This window comes from Lissotriton vulgaris, chromosome 4_1 (genome assembly GCF_964263255.1).
Source record: "Lissotriton vulgaris chromosome 4_1, aLisVul1.2, whole genome shotgun sequence".
Lineage (NCBI taxonomy): Eukaryota > Metazoa > Chordata > Amphibia > Caudata > Salamandridae > Lissotriton > Lissotriton vulgaris.
In genome coordinates, this window is record NC_141691.1 from 434902891 (window position 1) to 434922013 (window position 19123).

The following is a 19123-nucleotide window of genomic DNA, read 5'->3' on the forward strand; positions in this document are numbered from 1 at the left end:
ATGGCTTGAGTGAAGTTCTGTCAGAAAAAGCAAGATCCTGGATGATAGAAAAAATTTCTCTTGGCCGATTCTCCGCGAGTTGGATTTTAGAGGAGAAATAGTTTTTCTTTGTGTCTAGAATGGCTTTCTTGTACTGACTAAGAAGTTCAGTATAGCGGAAATTGGTGCTACAAATAGCAAAAGTCATAACATGCAGAGAGAAAGTGTAATATGTAATGAGGAGGGCAAGGGCACCCAGTGTAGAGAAATAATTGTGACAAAGACATGGGTAGGATTGAGTAGCTGAAGCAGGAGGTGAACTGAAAAGTTGATAGAAGAAGAAGAGTAACACCAGAGTAGTATATGGAAGACAAAAAACGCAAAAGGGTAGTAGATAAAATAAAGGCGAACGTCCTCCTACTAACCTCTAAACACTGTGAGAGAGCCATTGCTCCTCTCTGTCACAAACAACCGTGTGCAGCTAAAATGAAAACTTATTTGATGAGTTGATGTTTTCAAACTTTACAAAAAAATAACACCACAGCTCAGGAACAGAAAAAGGACTGAACCAGACAAACTGTTCCAAAAACACACATTAGAATGAAATCAAAACAAAGTTGCTTTCAGAAAACAGTACTGTATATTGCAAATTACAGCCTTAATACAAGAATATGGGGGGGGGTGCTAGTGGGTACACAGCAAGATGGCTGCGCGTTAGTGCATCTCTGCGGCCGAACAAGCCATCCGACTAATATCCTGCTCTAAACTGCACATCCTGCGCCAAGTCTGGGAGGACATTGTCGCTGCATGACTGCGGTGTGACGAATTGCCTGCAAATCTGCCATTACTGCGCCCCTGAATGCCAAATGGTGGCTGTGTGAACTGACGGAGGCTCCTGCAGGTAGCGGGTGAGTGGAGCAGCTGTGGAGGGTGCTGCATGGGCCTGTGTGGGCCGGGGTCCCTTGTCGGCGACCCTGGGATCGTCTGACTGTGTTGAGGCCCGGATGCATCGCAACTGCACTGAGGAGGCTAGATCCGTAGCTGCGGCGGCATAGCAAGTTGCTGGTCTTCCCGCACTGCCGATCCCTGCTGCTGGGACCCTGTGTGCACTTTGGTGGCCGTGAGACCTGACTGAGACCCCTGCTGTTTACAGAAGAGCGGGGTAACTGCCGCAATATTCCGCGGGCGCGAGTGAGCTGTGAGCCTGCACGAGCGGCCATACTTGCTGAGTGCTGATTGCATGTGAAGACGCGGTAGGTGTGACCTGCCGTGGGTATGGGGCCGAGGCCCGTGGAGGCCCCCTGGAGTAACGAGCAGCCCAGCCCAGTGGTTAGAGAGCTGTGCTCCAGTTTGCTTCCTGCGCTGTGTCCTGTGAAAATTTTTGCAGTGCTGCGGCTGAGGGGATTAAGTTTTCCAGTGAAAGCAAAGGATGCGTCATTGTAATTGGCAGGTGCTCACTGTTGAAAGGCCGGCCCCACTGGATGATGGTGGTGACCGTTTGAACCCTCGCCTGGAAGAGAATGTGCTGGCTGGGAGGCCCGGAACATTGCAGCTGCTCCTGCGGGGACACCGAGATTCCTCGACTTGAACCCAAAGGTTAGTGCTTGGTCTAGCGCACGGCGAGGGCCACTGAAGATACTTATCTCTGCTTTGCAGACTCACTTGAAGTACTATTGCACTTGTCCTTGCGCTGGTGGCTTGCGCTGTGTGTGCTGTCACAGGGTCTCCTGTGTGCCCACAATAGGTAAATCAACAGGTGCCAACGTGGGCCTAGTGGGAATCACCTGCCGGACCCCAACCCAGCGCGTATTCAGTAGCATGGGCGCTGTGACTTCACTGAACTGCAATTGGGCGCAGGGTCTGCAATCAAGGGTCACCTAGACAGTATATAGTGCCAGTGGGAAAGCTGTTGTGCCTGGTCGGGACTCCTGCTGTTGTTTGTGTTATGCTAGAGCTGTGAGAGCGGCATGTACATAGCCTATTGGCAGGACTGGGTTCGCGGGGGCAACAGTGGCACACACGAACAATATGGGTAAAACAGATAAGAATCAACCTCAACTCACTATCGAGCAGCATAAACCAGGGAAATTGAAGCAGAGATCAACCACGGACTCGGTGCTCGACGCTTCGCCCGTGGGCACACTGTCACTTTGGGCAACCCTCCTCGCCATGCAAAGGAGCCTGCAATCCATTGACGGCAAGACCAATGCCCTCAATCTCAGAATGGATAACATGTCTGCGAAACTTGACAAACAAGGCGCTAGACTGGGAGAAGCTGAAAAGCGCATCTCTGATGAGGAGGATAGTCTGTAAAGCACTTCCTCTAAAACCCTCTACATGGAAAAGGTGCTTGCAGTCATCCAGGCGAAGAACGAGGATCTTGAGGCTGGGTCAAGGTGCAACAACCTAAGGAACACAGGCCTGCCGGAATCACCAACACAGGGAGACTAGAACTCTACGTGAAAGAAATGCTCTGGGAGATCTTTGGAGCGGACAACTTGTCAATGATGTTGGTTGTGGAGAGGGCCCATCGATCACTGGCGACAGGCCGGCCCACCGCCGGGCTCCCCTCTGAGGTCAATTTTTGCCTGCCTGCTCAATTACAGAGATTGTGATTCAGTCCTGCGTCTATCCTGTGAAAAAGGCACCATAAACTTTCAGGGAAGTGAACTGGCTTTCTACCCGGATTTTACTGCGACGGTTCAGGCCTCGAGGTGGGAATTCCAGCCAGTTAAGAAACTGCTACTGACAGAGAACATCCCGTACACCATGCTATACCCAGCCACGATACATATTGGTACAGAGGGTAAGGCCAAGATCTACTACTAGCCCCAAAGCTGCTATGGACCATGCCAAATCACTCAAACAAACCCAGAGTGACACTTCTGGTGCCCATGAAGACGAAGAGGACTGAGGGGTGCTGATCCGCTTGTGCCATCCATGGTATTTGGATGTTACATTTGAAATATATGGCCGGGAGCAACTGCCACGGACTGAGACCTATGATTCCTAGTCTGCTGGGGCTGGTAGAATATGCTGGTTCCTCAACATCTCTGATTGTATTTCCGTTCATTGGGGCATAAGTATTGTAACAGAATGTTCCCATTTACCCCTATGTGTACATGCCCTCCTGTTGGTAGCTATAAGACTGATGAGCAATGTTATGTTTTTGTTCGGTCGCCTCCCTAACATCTGGGAGGTTTGATTGTACTCTGGTGATCCCCCATGGGTGTACCCCACATCGACTTGTGGATTATGTTCTGTATTTGGGTCATGTTCATCTGTTATTGGGATGGCTTTAGCAGTTGTGCGTGCTGAAGAGGGTGGGGAGAGGGATGTTTTTACGTGTTTTGATATAGGTGCAGTGCAGGCTCCATCTGTTGGCTTTCTTGACAATTTGTGCCGTAAGAAATGATTGTAATAATTACAATAGCTGGACACAAATAGGTAATGGATAGGCCCTGGAGGTACTGTTAAATTGTTGACATGGAATGTGCGAGGCCTTAATAACACCCCCCCAAATGTTGTAAAGTGCTAGCGTACTTGGAAATGCATCTCACTAAGCACGGGGACTCAGTTCACACTGACTCATTCCAAAAAAGATGATCAGGGGAGGGTGCTCCTGTTGCAGGGCTGCTTGGGTGATACAAGACTACTGTTTGTTAATTCCTACAACATGGACGACCACGTGTTTTATAATGATATGTGGAGGCGAATAGCAGCACGGCCCCCTTCAGAGGTTATTTGGGGAGGCGACCTGAATGTGTACTTAGACTCACAATTGGATAGATCTGCCAACACAGTATGGCAGGGTGAGCATACTGCACAGGTGATTAGTGAGATAATGGAAGAAGAGGGCCTCACTGATGTGTGGTGTAACCACAATCCAAGTGGCAGGGAGTGCACATTCGTATCAACTGTGCATGGCTCGTGGTTCAAGTTGGACTATTGGCTCGTGTCCAAGGAGGTTGGCTCATGAACAGTTTCGGTTCGCCACCTAGCTAGAACATTCTTTGATCATGCCCCTGTGCTTTTAGAATTGGACATACCGGCCCACTTGAGGCCGGCATTTCAATGGAGTTTACAGCCGTTGTCTTTGCTTGATCAAGTATTCCGTATCACGATTGGGTCCGCTATCACCAACTATTTCTCCGAAAAGGAGGGTACGTTTGAGGGATCTGGGACTTTATGGAAGGCCTTTAAAGTTACCATTCGCGGGGAATGCATAGGTGCATAGGCTGGGGTTCTTAAGTCATTGTGAACTACACGCTGGAGGATAAAATACGTGACCTTGAAAGTGCATATGAACGTGCGCCCGCCCCTACACTATTGACCCAAAGGAGTGATTTAATATCAGAATATGACGAAGTGGCCGAGCATGAAGCGAAACATTGATCCAGGAGATGGACTGTGTGGCGATATGGTGAGGGGGTAGGTCGAGTCGCTCCTTGGCTAGCAAGCTGCGAACGTTGGTGGGACAGGACCACATTGTCGAAATCTTGGACAACAACCTTGAGACACGACATACCACACCAGAGATTGGTCAGGAGTTTGAGAGGTTATTCTTGGATCTCTGTGGGCCGGACCTCCCATCCCAGAATCTGAATTCTCAAACCACATAGCGTTGGGCTGGTTATCTCTGGGCCAACGTGAGTACCTCACGCAGCCCTGGACAGTGGAAGATGTTAATGAGGCCATAGTGTTGCTCCCTAATGATAAGGTGGCGGGGCCTGGATGGACTGCTGTGTGAATTTTATAAAGTGCATGTGGACTAGTTGGCCCCCAGGCTACTGGAGGTCTACGCTGAAGCATACGAGAAAGGCATGCTTCCCCCCCCTGCGTAAGGCCCCCATTGTGACACTGTAACAGCCAGACAAAATAGCTAATAGATGGGAGTCATATACACCACTCTCTATGATAAACATTAACACTAAAATATTAGCAAAAATAATTGGTAACAAACTGCAGTCTCATTGCAAATCTGGTCCTCCTGGATCAATCGGGGTTTGTACCCAAAAGATCCACAACACATAATTTACGAACCATATTTGCTGTGCTGCATCAGCTGGACCCTGAGCTTCCAGCCCCTGCTTTACTGTTGGACATGGCTAAAGCTTTCGACTCGCTTCGCTGGGAGAATATGTTTGTGGCGTTGCAGCATATAGGAATGGGTTCTGGGAAGGACATGGCTTTTGTAGTTCGGACTGGACTGTTCCCATGGGGCACAGGGTCAGAGCTGATTTGCATATCGCCATTGTCTAACCCAGGGTGGTGTGGAGTGCAAAAAAACGATGGATTTGGACCCAGATCTTTGGAATTCCGTTCTGGGAAGGACATGGCTTTTGTAGTTCGGACTGGACTGTTCCCATGGGGCACAGGGTCAGAGCTGATTTGCATATCGCCATTGTCTAACCCAGGGTGGTGTGGAGTGCAAAAAAACGATGGATTTGGGCCCAGATCTTTGGACTGGGGTGAATGTGTGACATTGATCCACATTCGGTCCATCACCTGTTTTGTTTGCAATTGCCGCCCTAAGTGCGCTGGGGATGCCCAGACGTGGGTCCCAGGCACTCCACACCACTGGAGTCAAGCTAGCCGGGCTGATGAGAGGTGTTACCTCGAAACCGGTCCGGTCCTCGGATGCTTGATTCCGTTCTGGGAAGGACATGGCTTTTGTAGTTCGGACTGGACTGTTCCCATGGTGCACAGGGTCAGAGCTGATTTGCATATCGCCATTGTCTAGCCCAGGGTGGTGTGGAGTGCAAAAAAACGATGGAGTTGGGCCCAGATCTTTGGACTGGGGTGAATGTGTGACATTGATCCACATTCGGTCCATCACCTGTTTTGTTTGCATATAGGAATGCAGCAGTTTTTCCTGAAATGGGTACATCTCCTATATACTGGCCCTGCGGCTAGGATGCGTGTAGATGGGGTGGTCTCTGATCCTATCGCTAACTGTAGAGGAACTAGGCAGGGATGTCCTTTGTCCCCAATGCTATTCTCGTTGGCGCTGGAGCCCTTGGCCTGCAAGACAAGGCAGGGCCATGCTGCTGCAGCTCTGGGCTTCAGGCGGCGCCCACTTGCTATTTCCTTATACACATATGATATGCTATTGTATGTGAGGGAACCTGCGCTGCATTGGGATCCCCTGCTGAGAGAGTATGTTCGCTTCGAAAGATACTCAATCCTTAGTATTAACTGAAGTAAGTCTATGGTGTTTCCCCTAACCGAGTGCACAAGGGAGCTGGCGTTGGAGTGTCCGTTGGTCTGGTCAAGTGGACCTGCGCGCTATTTGGGGTTCTGGGTGCAGAGACCCCAAAACTGTGATTAGCATGAACTATGGATGAGTGATCACAAAACTAAGCAATGAGGTTGCTAGATGGGCACGCCTCCCTTTGTCCCTCTCCCACCGAATAGCCGTTACCACAATGACTATTTTTCCCAAATTATTAAATGTGTTTGTGACTGTCCTCTTACCACCCAATAGAGCCATCTTTCAGGCCATGCAGTAAATGCTTGGTGAGACTGGTTAGGGTGGGTACAAAAACGAGATGCAGCTGGGAAACACTGGTGTGACCATTTGAACGTGGCAGTTTTGAAGCCCCTGATCTGCGACTATATTATCTCTGTGTGAAGACCCACTTTGTCCACTATTGCTTTTTTCCACAGCATTACCTGGTGCATCTGGCGGTGGAGGCAGATAACGCACACCCACCCCGTTGACTGCTATGGTGCTGCAGCACAACACTCAGGGGGAACAAGAGAAAGGTAGATACAGCCACATGCACGGTTAAAGCGTGTAAAGCCCTGGGTGTTCGTGCAGGACATGAAAATCTGTACGCTCCGGCTATGCCAATTTCAGCTCACCCGGATATTTCAGTAGCATGCAAGATGGGTGTGCTGGCTGTGCTATCTAATGTGGGCATTACCAAATTGGGAGATATGTACTTAGATAAATGGAATAGACAGCTGGAAGTGCCGTTAGTCTGAGAAGATTGGGTGGTATGCTGTGCATTGACAGGCCGCCTCATGGCGCACTATAATCTTAGAATTATTAATTTCAAATTCCGGCATCAAATGTGTTATACACCGAATAAGCTGCAAAGTTATGTGTGAGATGCGGGGAGGATGGGGCAGATTTTGCACATTTGGCCTGGTCAAATGATAGGTTGCAAAACACTGGGGCCACAGAACAGCACCCAAGATGGGACAGTGGCAGAAAGAATTGGTTTATTGCAGAGAACAGCTGGGTGCATATGCGGAGGAACTGCCAGAGGCCTCTAAACCTAAATATTTCTGGGCGAACACCCAGATGCGATATAGCTAGTGGCTCTGGGGTGGGTGGCCTAGAGTTGAATATAATGTTCAACTATGGTAATATGTGTGTTGACGGACAGTATTTGACCTGTAGGTGGATGCTTGGTACTGCATAGCACATGTTTTGTATCTTTTGATTTTCGTCCTTTTTTTCTTTGTTTGTTATTCTTGCTGTATGCATACCAATTGTAATACACAAAATATAGCTGAGATGTCAATGTAACTATTGTGAAATATATTGCATAATCCGCGAAACAAAAGAAAAAAATACAAAAATCTGGAACTTATAAGAATTAAATAAAGAACACACTTACCTTTCATTTGTGTAGAGAAGGTCTGGGCCAACCTTGTAAACAATTCTGGGTGCTCAAATTTGTCTTCTTTAGCTTTTACCCAAAAGCTGTTCTGTGACAATTCCTGTGGGTCAACCTGAAAAATAAATCACCGAAATTATTTACTAGAATTATAAAATGTAAAAAACAAAAATACTTACTTGTCATCCAAATAAAGAGGAGTTACTGGTTTTTCATTGCTATGGTATAAATGTGTTGTTTGGTTTGAAACAGACTAGGTGTATTAGGACACAAATGTTTGCTCCAAATAAGTCATACTTCTAGTTGAATGTGGCAGAAAAGACTTTATTATGAACATATACTCACAGTGGTCTATGAGAGGAAGGGAGTTGATGGAAAAGCAATGAATTAAGACAGCAATTTATAGAAAAAGTTAAAGATCAGAGAACAAACACAGTTTCATATTAATTATATGAAAGCAAATAGTTTTGCTGCGTATATTGTAATACATCTTTATCATTAAAAGGGGTGTCAGCAGAGCAGTCCAATGCTATGAGTGGATCTAAAAAGTGATAGATGTCCAAGGCAGTATGTTTTTATCAGCCCATTCACTCATCCCACTTCTACTGGTCATACCATCTTCCACTTTCTGTGCTTCCTTTCCTTTCTTCCTTTTTTTCCAACACATCCTTTGAGGACCATGTCCCATGCCAACAAGTTCATTTTGTGGGTGAATATTTAACTCCCCACATTAAAGATGGTATAGTAAAAATGTAAAATGTAAATTGATACTTGTATAGCGCACTACTCACCCGCAAGGGTCTCAAGGCGCTTGTACGAATACCGCTGTGGAACCCATCCTGGCTTTCCCTGTGAGGCGTCCACTCCTGGGCACCCCCAAGGTGGAGGCCAGGCATCCTTAGCGTTGTGGGGGCCGTTGTGGAGATTAAGCAAGCTATTGCCCAGAGTTGCAGAGTGGGACTCCATGATTGGAATAGGCACCGAGGCAAGAATGATCAGATCCATGGAATTTTTGAGCTCAAGACGCCCGAAGGGCGGGGAATTGAACCCTGGTCCCGGGCTAGACCTCTGCATCAGGGTCTGCCGCTCTAACCATTGAGCCACACTTCTCCACAGTAGTAGGTGGTGTCCAGCTTCCCCTTGGAGTTATCACCAGTATAAGATTTTGCACACTCTTTGTAGTCAGATGCATGCTATATATGCCTCAAACAGACATGCATACATATTTATTTACATATTGAGAACAAGGTTTAAGCTAAACAGAACGGCCCCGACGGCAAGAGTCAGATCCGGGAAACACATTTCCAGAGAATATCACATCTACAGGGGCACACAGCAGGGATGTCCCCTATCCCCAATACTCTTTGTTTGTCTTTGGAGCCATTGGCCCTCCGCCTACGAACTGAGGCTACTTATTGTGGAATACGGGTGGGCACATCGGTACACCTGGTGTCTGCATATGCTGATGACTTAATCATATATGGCACGGACATACTGGAGGGACAGGGTCCGATTCCTCGTATTTTCGCTGATTTTGACCAGATCTCGGGCCTATCTATTAATGACTCCAAATCTAGTGCCTTTTTCTTTCATGAACAAACACTCCCGGAAAGTATTGCTTTTGGGGAGCTCACAATACCAATGGCTCCGCACACCTTTAAATATTTGGACATTAACATTTATCGGTCACCGGCGGATATGCTGGAGGGGAATCTAGTGAAAGCCATCCATGGTATACGACCTCAGATAGCTTTCTGGACCACGCTTCCTCTGTCAACTGTGGGTCGGGTGGCCTTGTCCAAGATGGTGGTGCTGCTCCGCCTTTTATATTACTTCACGAACCTGCCCTTGCTGGTACCTGCCAGCATTTTTAACTTACCAGACCCATTATTGATTGACCTCATTTGGGGGGCGGGCCGCCGCAGTATAAGCCTTAAGAAATTACAACTAACAACGTGACGGGGAGGCCTGGTAGCACCTGATTTCAGAGCTTATTTTTATGCATGCCAACTACAGTGGTTATCTTATTGGACGGCAGGCGGTAACTTGCAGGAGATCGGATTCACCGACAGACAGGGAGGGTAGGGAAAACTCCACAAACTCCTCTTACCACAGGCGAAGCCCTCTCCAGCATTGCCTGCTCTACTACACACAGCACTGCAGTGTTGGAAGAAGGCCTTGAAATATATGGCTAGGGGAGATCTGTATGCTGATAACATCCCACTGGTGGGTATACCCCTAGCGAGCGGAAGGCTGATGTCACAAGCGCTCGAGCCTTGGCTAGAGTCGAGGGTGACTGTTGGAGCACTGTTTAGCGAAGGATCCCTTATGGATCATGACACCTTCACGCAAATTATGGGAGCACTAAATATTCTATATGTCACACACGCTGCTGTGCTACATTATGTGAAGTGTCAGTGGGCCCCGCAGAGGAAGGAACCCCAGGTAAATGAGTTGATTAAAGCCCTTTATTATATGGGACGAGGCAGCCATCTCAAAAAAAGGCTTTATAGTAGTATCCAAAAGCATGCTGAAATTCCTTTGGACACTACCCGGGCGCAGTGGGCGAGCGAGGAGGGGCGGGACTTGACAGACAAGGAGTGGTTAGCCATATTGGAATACCCACTTAAGATACCGCGTAACGCAAAAGTTAAGTTTATACAATGTATGATTGTCCACCAGGCTTACCTGACACCGCGCCGGCTCCAGAAAATGTATCCGTCCGGTGCCCATCAGTGACCCCGCTGTAAAAAGCCTGAGGCAGGTCTCCTTCATATGTTATGGGATTGCCCGCACCTTGGGGACTACTGGGACGGGGTCCAGAAATCGATTACAGACATCACTCATCTATCAATAGAGGGGTCGGCGATGGAATGCTTACTGGGTATCCGCAGACATAAGAAGTCCATAAAGGTTCAGTTACGCTTTCTGGACCTGGCGCTTATTGTGGCAAAAAGAGCCATCACCATGCGTTGGAAGTCAGCCAGAGCTCCAACATTATATGTGTGGCAAAGCGAATTGATCAGATGGGAAGGGGCAGAAAGCTTTGCGCTGCGTAGGGAGGAGGCAAGAGGAATCAGGAAAACCGTGATCTCTCTAGACTGGGATACAATGGTTGACACATGTAAGAACAACGCACCGGATACTCCCTTTGACGCTTCAAGTACTCAATAGGCAGTGAGTGGCAACGACAAGGGAGGACTATGTGCAGCTCAAAGCTCCTGTTTTTGTGTAAGTAGTGGCTGAAAATATAGAACGTTAAGTGATGCGGGACAAACAACAACAGTAAGACTCTGTATAACATAGTTGGAGCCCGGGTAGTGGGGTGGGATCCATAGGGGAAGGGGGGGCAGTGGAATGGGTGTTAGTTTAATTCTGCAATTGGAGAATAGTTTACCACCTGTCATGTGGAAAAGATACCATGTATAACATTTCTTCTCTTGTTATTATCACTGCTTCATGTTGCATGCTCTTTTGTGGGTGCCAAAGGGGACACCAAGGCATCCATAGCTCCTTATATGCAACTATGTTGGATTGTCGACGTGAAAGCTTCCACAAGAATGTATACCAATGATTGTATTAAACGTGAAACATTATGATAACAGAAACAAAGTGAAAAGAACAAAGAAAAAAACAATACATTTTGTTTAAAAAAAAAAAGTTTAACAGAACAATGAATTCTCTTACATCAGTGATCTAAATCACACCAACAAGCTCTATTCATTTTAGTGACATCTATTGGGCTATGGAGGATGCAATTAAATCAGGGCACTTAGGCTTTCCCAAGGATCTATCAGTCTGGGGCATCCTTTTAGGACAGAAGATCAACAATCCCAAAATCTGGAAAGCTGAAAGTCTCAATCAGAAAGTAATGACTACCCGATGAAGACTTCTTGACCTTCTCTCTTATAGGATAAATCAAAAGGTCAAAAGACACCTTTCCTCACTCCTCTACCTCCATGATGTCACACATTCAGTTATTCTCATTTCACTAGCAGCATTAGATTTGATCAGATACGCCACGGCGAGGCATCCATATTTGATGCCAAAGATCCTATCTCTGAAAGACAAAAATAAAAGCCTTATTTTCACATTGAATGGTGATGAGGTTACCACAGAGGCTCTGCATTACAGGGTAATACTGGTGAAGAAAAATTGAACTATCTTCACCAATAAAACGCAGTGTTCTAAAAAGGACTCAAACCATTTCAAGCAGGATTCGCTTATCCTAGCTACTGAAACTTATCTGACGATTTGCGTGCAGTGGCTACAGTGTCAATCAATGGAGACAGGTAAAGCAGGACTAGAATTCCTACATGAATAGTTTCTGCTAATATTTTGATCTTTATGATATATTAAAAAATGCTGTCTCAGTAGCATGTGTTGGGTTAAAACTCTTCTGACGAGTATCTAGTTGGTGATGTTAGTGTAAGTATCAATGAAGCTGCGATGCTACTGTTTTTTAATAATTTAGCTCAGGATTAGGACACCTGTTGTATGTTTTTAATTACTGGAAATGTATGACCCTAAATTAAGGTCCTTTACAAGTGCCACAGTAATCATGTTTTTTTTTTTTTTTAATCTTTTTATTGTTTTAAAACACAAAACGAACATAAGGAAGGGCTGTCATAAGTACATAGTGCCCGACACTCAGCAACAAGGAAACATTGACATTTGTCCAGCAATCTAACAAATCAATTACGTAAATGGGATCAATGTCACAATATCCATATACCGGCCCTGCTGCTGTAATGTCTAGGCCCCCCCCATTCAGTGTTCCTCTATGACTGAAGTTCGGGCTCCAAGTCTTCATCCAACACTAAGTACAGGCTCACCCTCCTCATCTAACTCCCTCTACTCCCCCACCCCTGCCGCCAGCGCTGCTACTAAGAATAAATGCTAGCAAAATACTACCCTAGTGCATAAGTGTTATACACGCTATTACATCATCAATACCATTAAACATCATGGCTATCCCGAAAGTCGGAGATCATCTCACATGCTGCCCCCCCCCATGTCTAGAGTAGACCGTCTATTGGTTCCTACCCCCGTCGGCGCGCTGGAGTCCGAGTCAGTGTCTAGTTCTGGTGTCCGCACAGTAATCATGTTTTGAACATTTCTGAGTTAGATCTTTATTATGGAGGGAGTAAATTAACTTGCTATTCACACTAGATAAAGCTTCAGGAGAGATACACAATAAGCAACCACTAATAGTAATGTTTGAAAATTATTTTGAGTTGACTTTGTTTAAATAGTTGCTTTTACCATGTATGTTACTAGGCATAAGTTGAGTGGGAACAAGTTGAATAGGTCATATTCCTTTTTATCTGACACATTTCAAATGAAATGCAATTTACCACAGGTGGTAATCATATTTCCTATCAGCAAGCCCTTGTTTCTAAAATAAAATGCAATCTCATGTGTTTAGATGCTGCTTAGGAAATGCTATTTAGCCCGAGTTGCAGATGCTTAAAAGGAGAGATGAACAGTGTTTTGTGACACCTTTTGTTGTTACCTCCATATTGTTGCTGCTATTTTAACTGTAGTTGCCTTGCTTTTTGTTTACTATGTTTTTTTTAATTTATTTTTTTAGAAACAATTTTATTGTTATATAAGTAAACAATGGGCCTTTCCAAGGCTTTCAGTGCATACATCAATAGGACAAGGTTAAAAAGGCGAATCAAAGTAGATACAGCAGAGCATTTCAAAGAGGTAACATCAATACATTCATGGCGCAGTTTTATTATTTCCACCCCGCTTCCCGAATTTCCATCCCTTCCTCCCTTTATTCCGAATCAGTATCACTAGCCATCTGAGGCGGTTCACAAATGCACCCTCTATATTCATTCCAAGCTCCCCAACCTTTTGTTTACTATGTTTAAGTTCCTCCATGAACTAACTGGTCTGATGAAAGTTATGACAGAGCTCGTATGTCGTACTAGTAGCTCTAGTAAAGCCTAGCACCCCTGGGATTGCATAGTTGCCTAAAAATGCAAAGACTACCATCAAAAATCAGAGCAAGAAATTCCCTTCTATAGCTACTGAAAATAAAAAGCAGGATAACGAGAAAATAGAAAAGGAGGATGAGGATATTGATGATAAATCTATAAGTTTTACAAGTGGAAATGGGCTGCCAGAAATAGAGACTCTCATTACTCCTGTGAGAACAGTGATTGTAGAGCCGCAGCCTAAAATAATGAGTAATGAAATTTTGAAAATAGAATTTGGTAAAATTGTGCAAGGGACTTACAATGCAGATGAAATTAGGTATTTGATATGAGATGAAGCACATGATAAATTGGAAGAACTAGCTTCCGAATTAGATATTAGCAAAACGAAAAATGTGAAATAAAATTTTAAAATGGATTTAACACAAGATAACATTAAACAAATAGGCCTGATTACCTTAAGGGCTCATATTAACGATTAAATTGAGAAAATACGGGATTGGATTGACTTGAGAAAATATCCAGAGAGATGAAAGAAAGGTACGGCAAATAAAAAAAGAACAAAAGTGATGGAGGGAAAGGGGAGAAATGTTGCATGTGATCCCGAGGTATGGAGTTTCCTTTAAGGAAACTTCATGGGGAGAATTTTGAGAAGGTCTCATGGACAAGGAGTGATTTGTATCACCCCCAAGGGGGTGCATATACTTAATGTTGGAAGAGAACCCAGCAAAGTGGTATGATGAAATACATACATGGACACAAAATCCTCCGAAGTTATGGACTGATTCAAATTTGTTGCTTGGAATTGTAGTCCCTGGAGATTTGTGGCTCGAATGTAAGGTTGTTGTTCGACGGGCGACACAAGAACCAGCTAGTCTTGGTTCTAATAATGAACAACTACAGAAAAAGCCAACAAATATAATTCTGTGATTGTGTAGTTGGAAAAGCGAGCTCCTGAAAAAGATTTAAATTGGCATAAGATTTGAGAACAACACTAGCCTAAGGAGTCACCACATTCCAGTTATGAAAGGTTGATGCATATTTACATGAAACATAGCACAGTTAAATGTCCTTTGAAAAATGGAGTTAGCGGTTTTGCTTCTGCTTCAGTGAATGGATTGAGTCTGGAGATTAGTAATCATATTCAGCAGAGTGTTGGCCGATAATGGGATAGATGAGATTTTAATGTTAGCCAAAAATAGTAGTGATTAATTTGAGGCAAAGCAGAAGAAGGAAAGAAGAAGATGATAATTGCTCAGACAAGACTGTTTTAAAATAGGTTGTAGAATCAAATGGGTTCAAATATGAATTTTGAGCGAAGTGGAGTTAAAGGAATGAATAAGGGTAATGCAAGGTGGTAAAAGTGACAGGACGAATGTGAATGTTGAAATGTTGAAAAAGAATACAGGGTGCGATTTTTGTGGGAGTATTGGACATTGGAAAGTAGAGATTCAACAAACTCCAGTAGGATTCAGGTAAATTCAGAACAAATTCCACAGAAACAGGGCGGTTATATGATGTTGAATATTCTGAATTCGGAGCAGAATGTGCAAAATCAGAAATCATTTTGAATGTTCATGCAAATAGCTCCAGTACTGCAACAAAACATGAGAAATAAAATGCCATATAATGCAAGGTACCAACACATTAAAATGAGTTTGTATTATGAAATGGCAGTAAGTAATTTACAATGAGGTTGCCTGAGCGGGGAACCGTCCTGGAGGATGAACAAAGTGGCTGATATATTGACAGAGAAGTCAATGGCCATCCTGTTTCCTTTCCGATTAATAGAGGGGCTACGCATTCTACAGTTCTTTCTGTGGAAGTTCCAAACCCGCTCAGGAAGAGAAGTCCAAGTTGTAGCATCCTCTTTGTCAAATATAGCTTCAGCGCAAGTGGCAGACTTGATTGGCTTAATGAAAGCTTGCTGCTTTTCTGAGCATTTGAATGGGACAATCTACACTGATAGCCAGTATGGTTTTGGTGGTGTTCATGATTATGCTTAGCTATTGTCTCTGAGAGGGCTTATGACATCCTCAGGAGCTCCTATAAAAATAGGATGTATATATTGGATTTATTTGTATCAATTAAAAAAACAAAATAGATAGCCTCTGTTAAGTGCACAGCCCATTAGCCTAGCAGTTACATTGGGAAACAGATATATAGACCAAATGGCAAGATATTGTTCCTTACAGGAAGAGGAAAATGAAAATGATTAAGTTGCAATTGATACAATACAGAATCAAAATACTGTTAATTGTTTCTTCATAGATTCAATGAAAACATCTTTGAGCGAATTGAGAGGTCTACAGGAAGATACTCCTGAAATGAGGCAAGTGCAAGATCACACAACGTAGGAGAAAGACGCGAGGAAGAGGAGGAGGGCAGACAGAAGAGGTCGCAGTATAGGTAAATGTTTTATTTACTGTTTTAATTAATGTCTATTTAATTTTTAAAAGGGGGGAGGCAGGGGCTGGCCAACATCTCTCTGCTGCGGAGTGTGCAGAGATATGCCTACTTTGCGTTCCACGGAGAACGCGGAGTAGGCAAATCTCCGCAAACTCCGCTGGCAGAGCGGAGTTCTCTGCCCGCGCCAACTTCAAACCTGCCATTACAGTCTGTGTGTGTTCAGTTTTAAACTGCCAATAAAACCAAATAAACTTTATGCCAGGCCCAAACATTCCTTCTTAATACATATAAGTCTCCCATAGCGTGGGCCCTGCTTGAGAAATGTACTGTAGTGTCCAGAGTGCAGTGGCTGAAAAGGCAAACAGAAGATTTCCTTAACCTCAAAAAATGGGTTAGTGGTAAGAGTTGAATTATTGAAAAGTTGCTTTTACTTTGTCACAGTGATCGTAATCATGCCATGCCAAATCTTCAGTTTTGCTAATTATTTAAGCATTAGATGAGTATGAAAACGGTGCAGAGCAGTATTATGGACGGGGAAATATCTTGGGACAAAATTATCGCCGCAGAAATATCGTTTGGAAGAAATATCGACCACAAAAATATAGATGACAAGAATATCGAATGACAGGTAAGTAATATTGATTACAAAAATATCGTTGTAATAAATATAGTTTACAAAAATATAAATTTTTTAATAATGTTAAGTAATTTAGTGTTTTTAATAAGAATTGTTTGTCATTTTATTATATGTTTTAGAATTTTTCTACCTATTAATTTATTTTAAGTTTAATTTTGCGTTATTAGTTCCGTAGCGGGTTGTGGGTTTATAGGGAAATAGGGTGGGAAGTAATTTAATTATGTAAAATTAATTTATTAATTAATGTGTTTATTTATTAATTAATTATAGTTTAATAATCAATTGTTAATTTAAATTAGTTAATTAGTAATTAAGTATGTAAATTGTTTAATCTATTTTAGGTGTGTGTTGTGGTGTATATATGTGTAAATGGTGTGAAAGCTGGTAAGTAATTAACTGTTTAATTAAAAATAAATATTTTTTTAAAATAAATAATTAGTAATTATTAATTGTAATTGTGTAATTAATTGTAGGTGTGCGTTGTGGTGTTTATATGTGTAAATGGTGTGAAAGCTGGTAAGAAACTAATTGTATAATCAATAAATAATAAAAAATGAATTTTCATTAATTAATTTGTGAATATTAAATGTAATTGTGTAATTAATTTTAGGTATTTGTTGTGGATTTTATAGTGCTAAATAATTATTTTTTATCTTTGTTAATAATATATTTATACTTATATATTAATTATGTTAAAATTGGAAATTCAATTAATTGAAAATGTTGATTTTTTTTTATTCTTTTGGGATTTTACGCTTTCCCTACTGTTGCACTCACTGGAGTGGGCATAGTAATTTTTACCCATACGCAATCTAGCGCTTTCCCTGCTGTTGCACTCTCTGGAGGGGGAATAGTACATTTTACCCCTACGCTATCCAGCGCTTTCCTTACTGTTGCACTCATTGGAGTGGGAATAGTAATTTTTACCCCTATGCTATCCAGCGCTTTCCCTACTGTTGCACTCTCTGGAGTGGGAATAGTAATTTTTACCCCTACGCTATCCAACGCTTTCCCTATTGTTGCAATCACTGGAGTGGGAATAGTAAATGTTACCCCTACGCTATCCAGCGCTTTCCCTACTGTTGCACTCACTAGAGTGGGAATAGTAATTTTTACCCTCCTGCCATCTAATGTTTTAACTATCAATGTTTTTTTTGTTATTAAATGTATGTATTATTTTTTTATATTAGTTTAATGTGTTAATTAAATATAGAATATATTAAATATTTTTAATTATTTATATATGTTTTAATTTAATTTTTATATAATTAGTACAGTTTATAAATTAAATAAAGATAATAGTTAATAAAATCTATTTAGGTAAATATATGTATATGTACACTTTTTTGTGTTTATATTAATTACATTTATCTTATTTGTTATAATTAGAAATATATATTACAATTAATTTAATTTCTGATTTTGTATTCTATATCTGAGCCTTAATGACAATCTATGCATTTTTCTGTATCATCTACATTAAGAATTATGTAATAAATCTTTTAAACTTATTTTCGATCTAGAACTCAGTTATTGAGAGGTCCCAGCTCCTTTTTGAATTTTACTCAGCTAACCAATAGGTTTAATGTCTGAGAGGGCGAGGTCTCTTGTCACTAGATCAACAAGAACAACCCAGCTGTATTACCTGAGGAAAGAAAAAATTAAGAAGCGTACATTATTGGGGTTTAGTATATAATTGGGGTTTGACTCCTACTGGAGCATAAAATATATATTTTGCTGCATCAATTAAGGTACCCCACAGTATATTCGTAGAATGAAGAGATAACTGTCTGCACAGTCAAGAGTTGGGACCTGATTTAGAGTTTGATTGCTCACAAGAGTTACTCCATCACAAACATGATTGGTATTATGTCCATCTTATTACAAGTGCATTACATCCTACGCCACTGGTAATAAGGTGGGTGGAATATCCATCACGTTTATAATGGAGTAACCCGACCAACAACCTATAAACCAGGCCCTATTTATCAGAAAAAAGGACAGTAGAAAAAATGTTTATGATCGTTGAGCCATGGACTTCCCCAGTGCTGAACATTTAGTAATGGGGTTGTTGTGCAGCAATGGGTCTACTCCTGCATGCCACCTGTGTTGAACCTGTCCCTCCATACTAAAATGACTGTGACATCTGCAGCAAAGTTACATAAATGGAATAGGAACACAATAATTTGCTGAGTAATGAGCAACCAACTTGCATCACCTTTTAATTTAACTATTGTTTGATTTGGGGGTCTCTATTTGGCACAGGTGGGTACTTGTGACAAAAAGGGACCCTTGCCTCTAGTCAGGGTAAGGGGGTACACTCCTAAAAAAAACCCTGCTCACCCCATTGGTAGCTTGGCACAATCAGACAGGCTTATCTCAGAGGCAGTGTGTAAAGCATTTGTGAACACATACAGTATTCAAGTGACGACACTAACGATGGACACCACACAGGTTTTATATAAAAAATAAGTATTCTTTATATAGACTTAACACAAGACCACAAACGACAAAAATCC

At 42.8% G+C, this 19123-nt stretch overlaps 1 protein-coding gene across 1 annotated transcript in view; it reads right to left on the minus strand.

Annotated features, from left to right (window-relative positions):
- The window catches only part of DIAPH2 (diaphanous related formin 2), a 3821702-nt gene that overhangs the window by 2341067 nt on the left and 1461512 nt on the right, over window positions 1-19123 (minus strand). The window contains exon 17 of the mRNA XM_086964614.1: window positions 7611-7725. Coding sequence (XP_086820740.1) covers window positions 7611-7725 — 115 coding nt within the window. The remainder of the gene's footprint in view (window positions 1-7610; window positions 7726-19123) is intronic.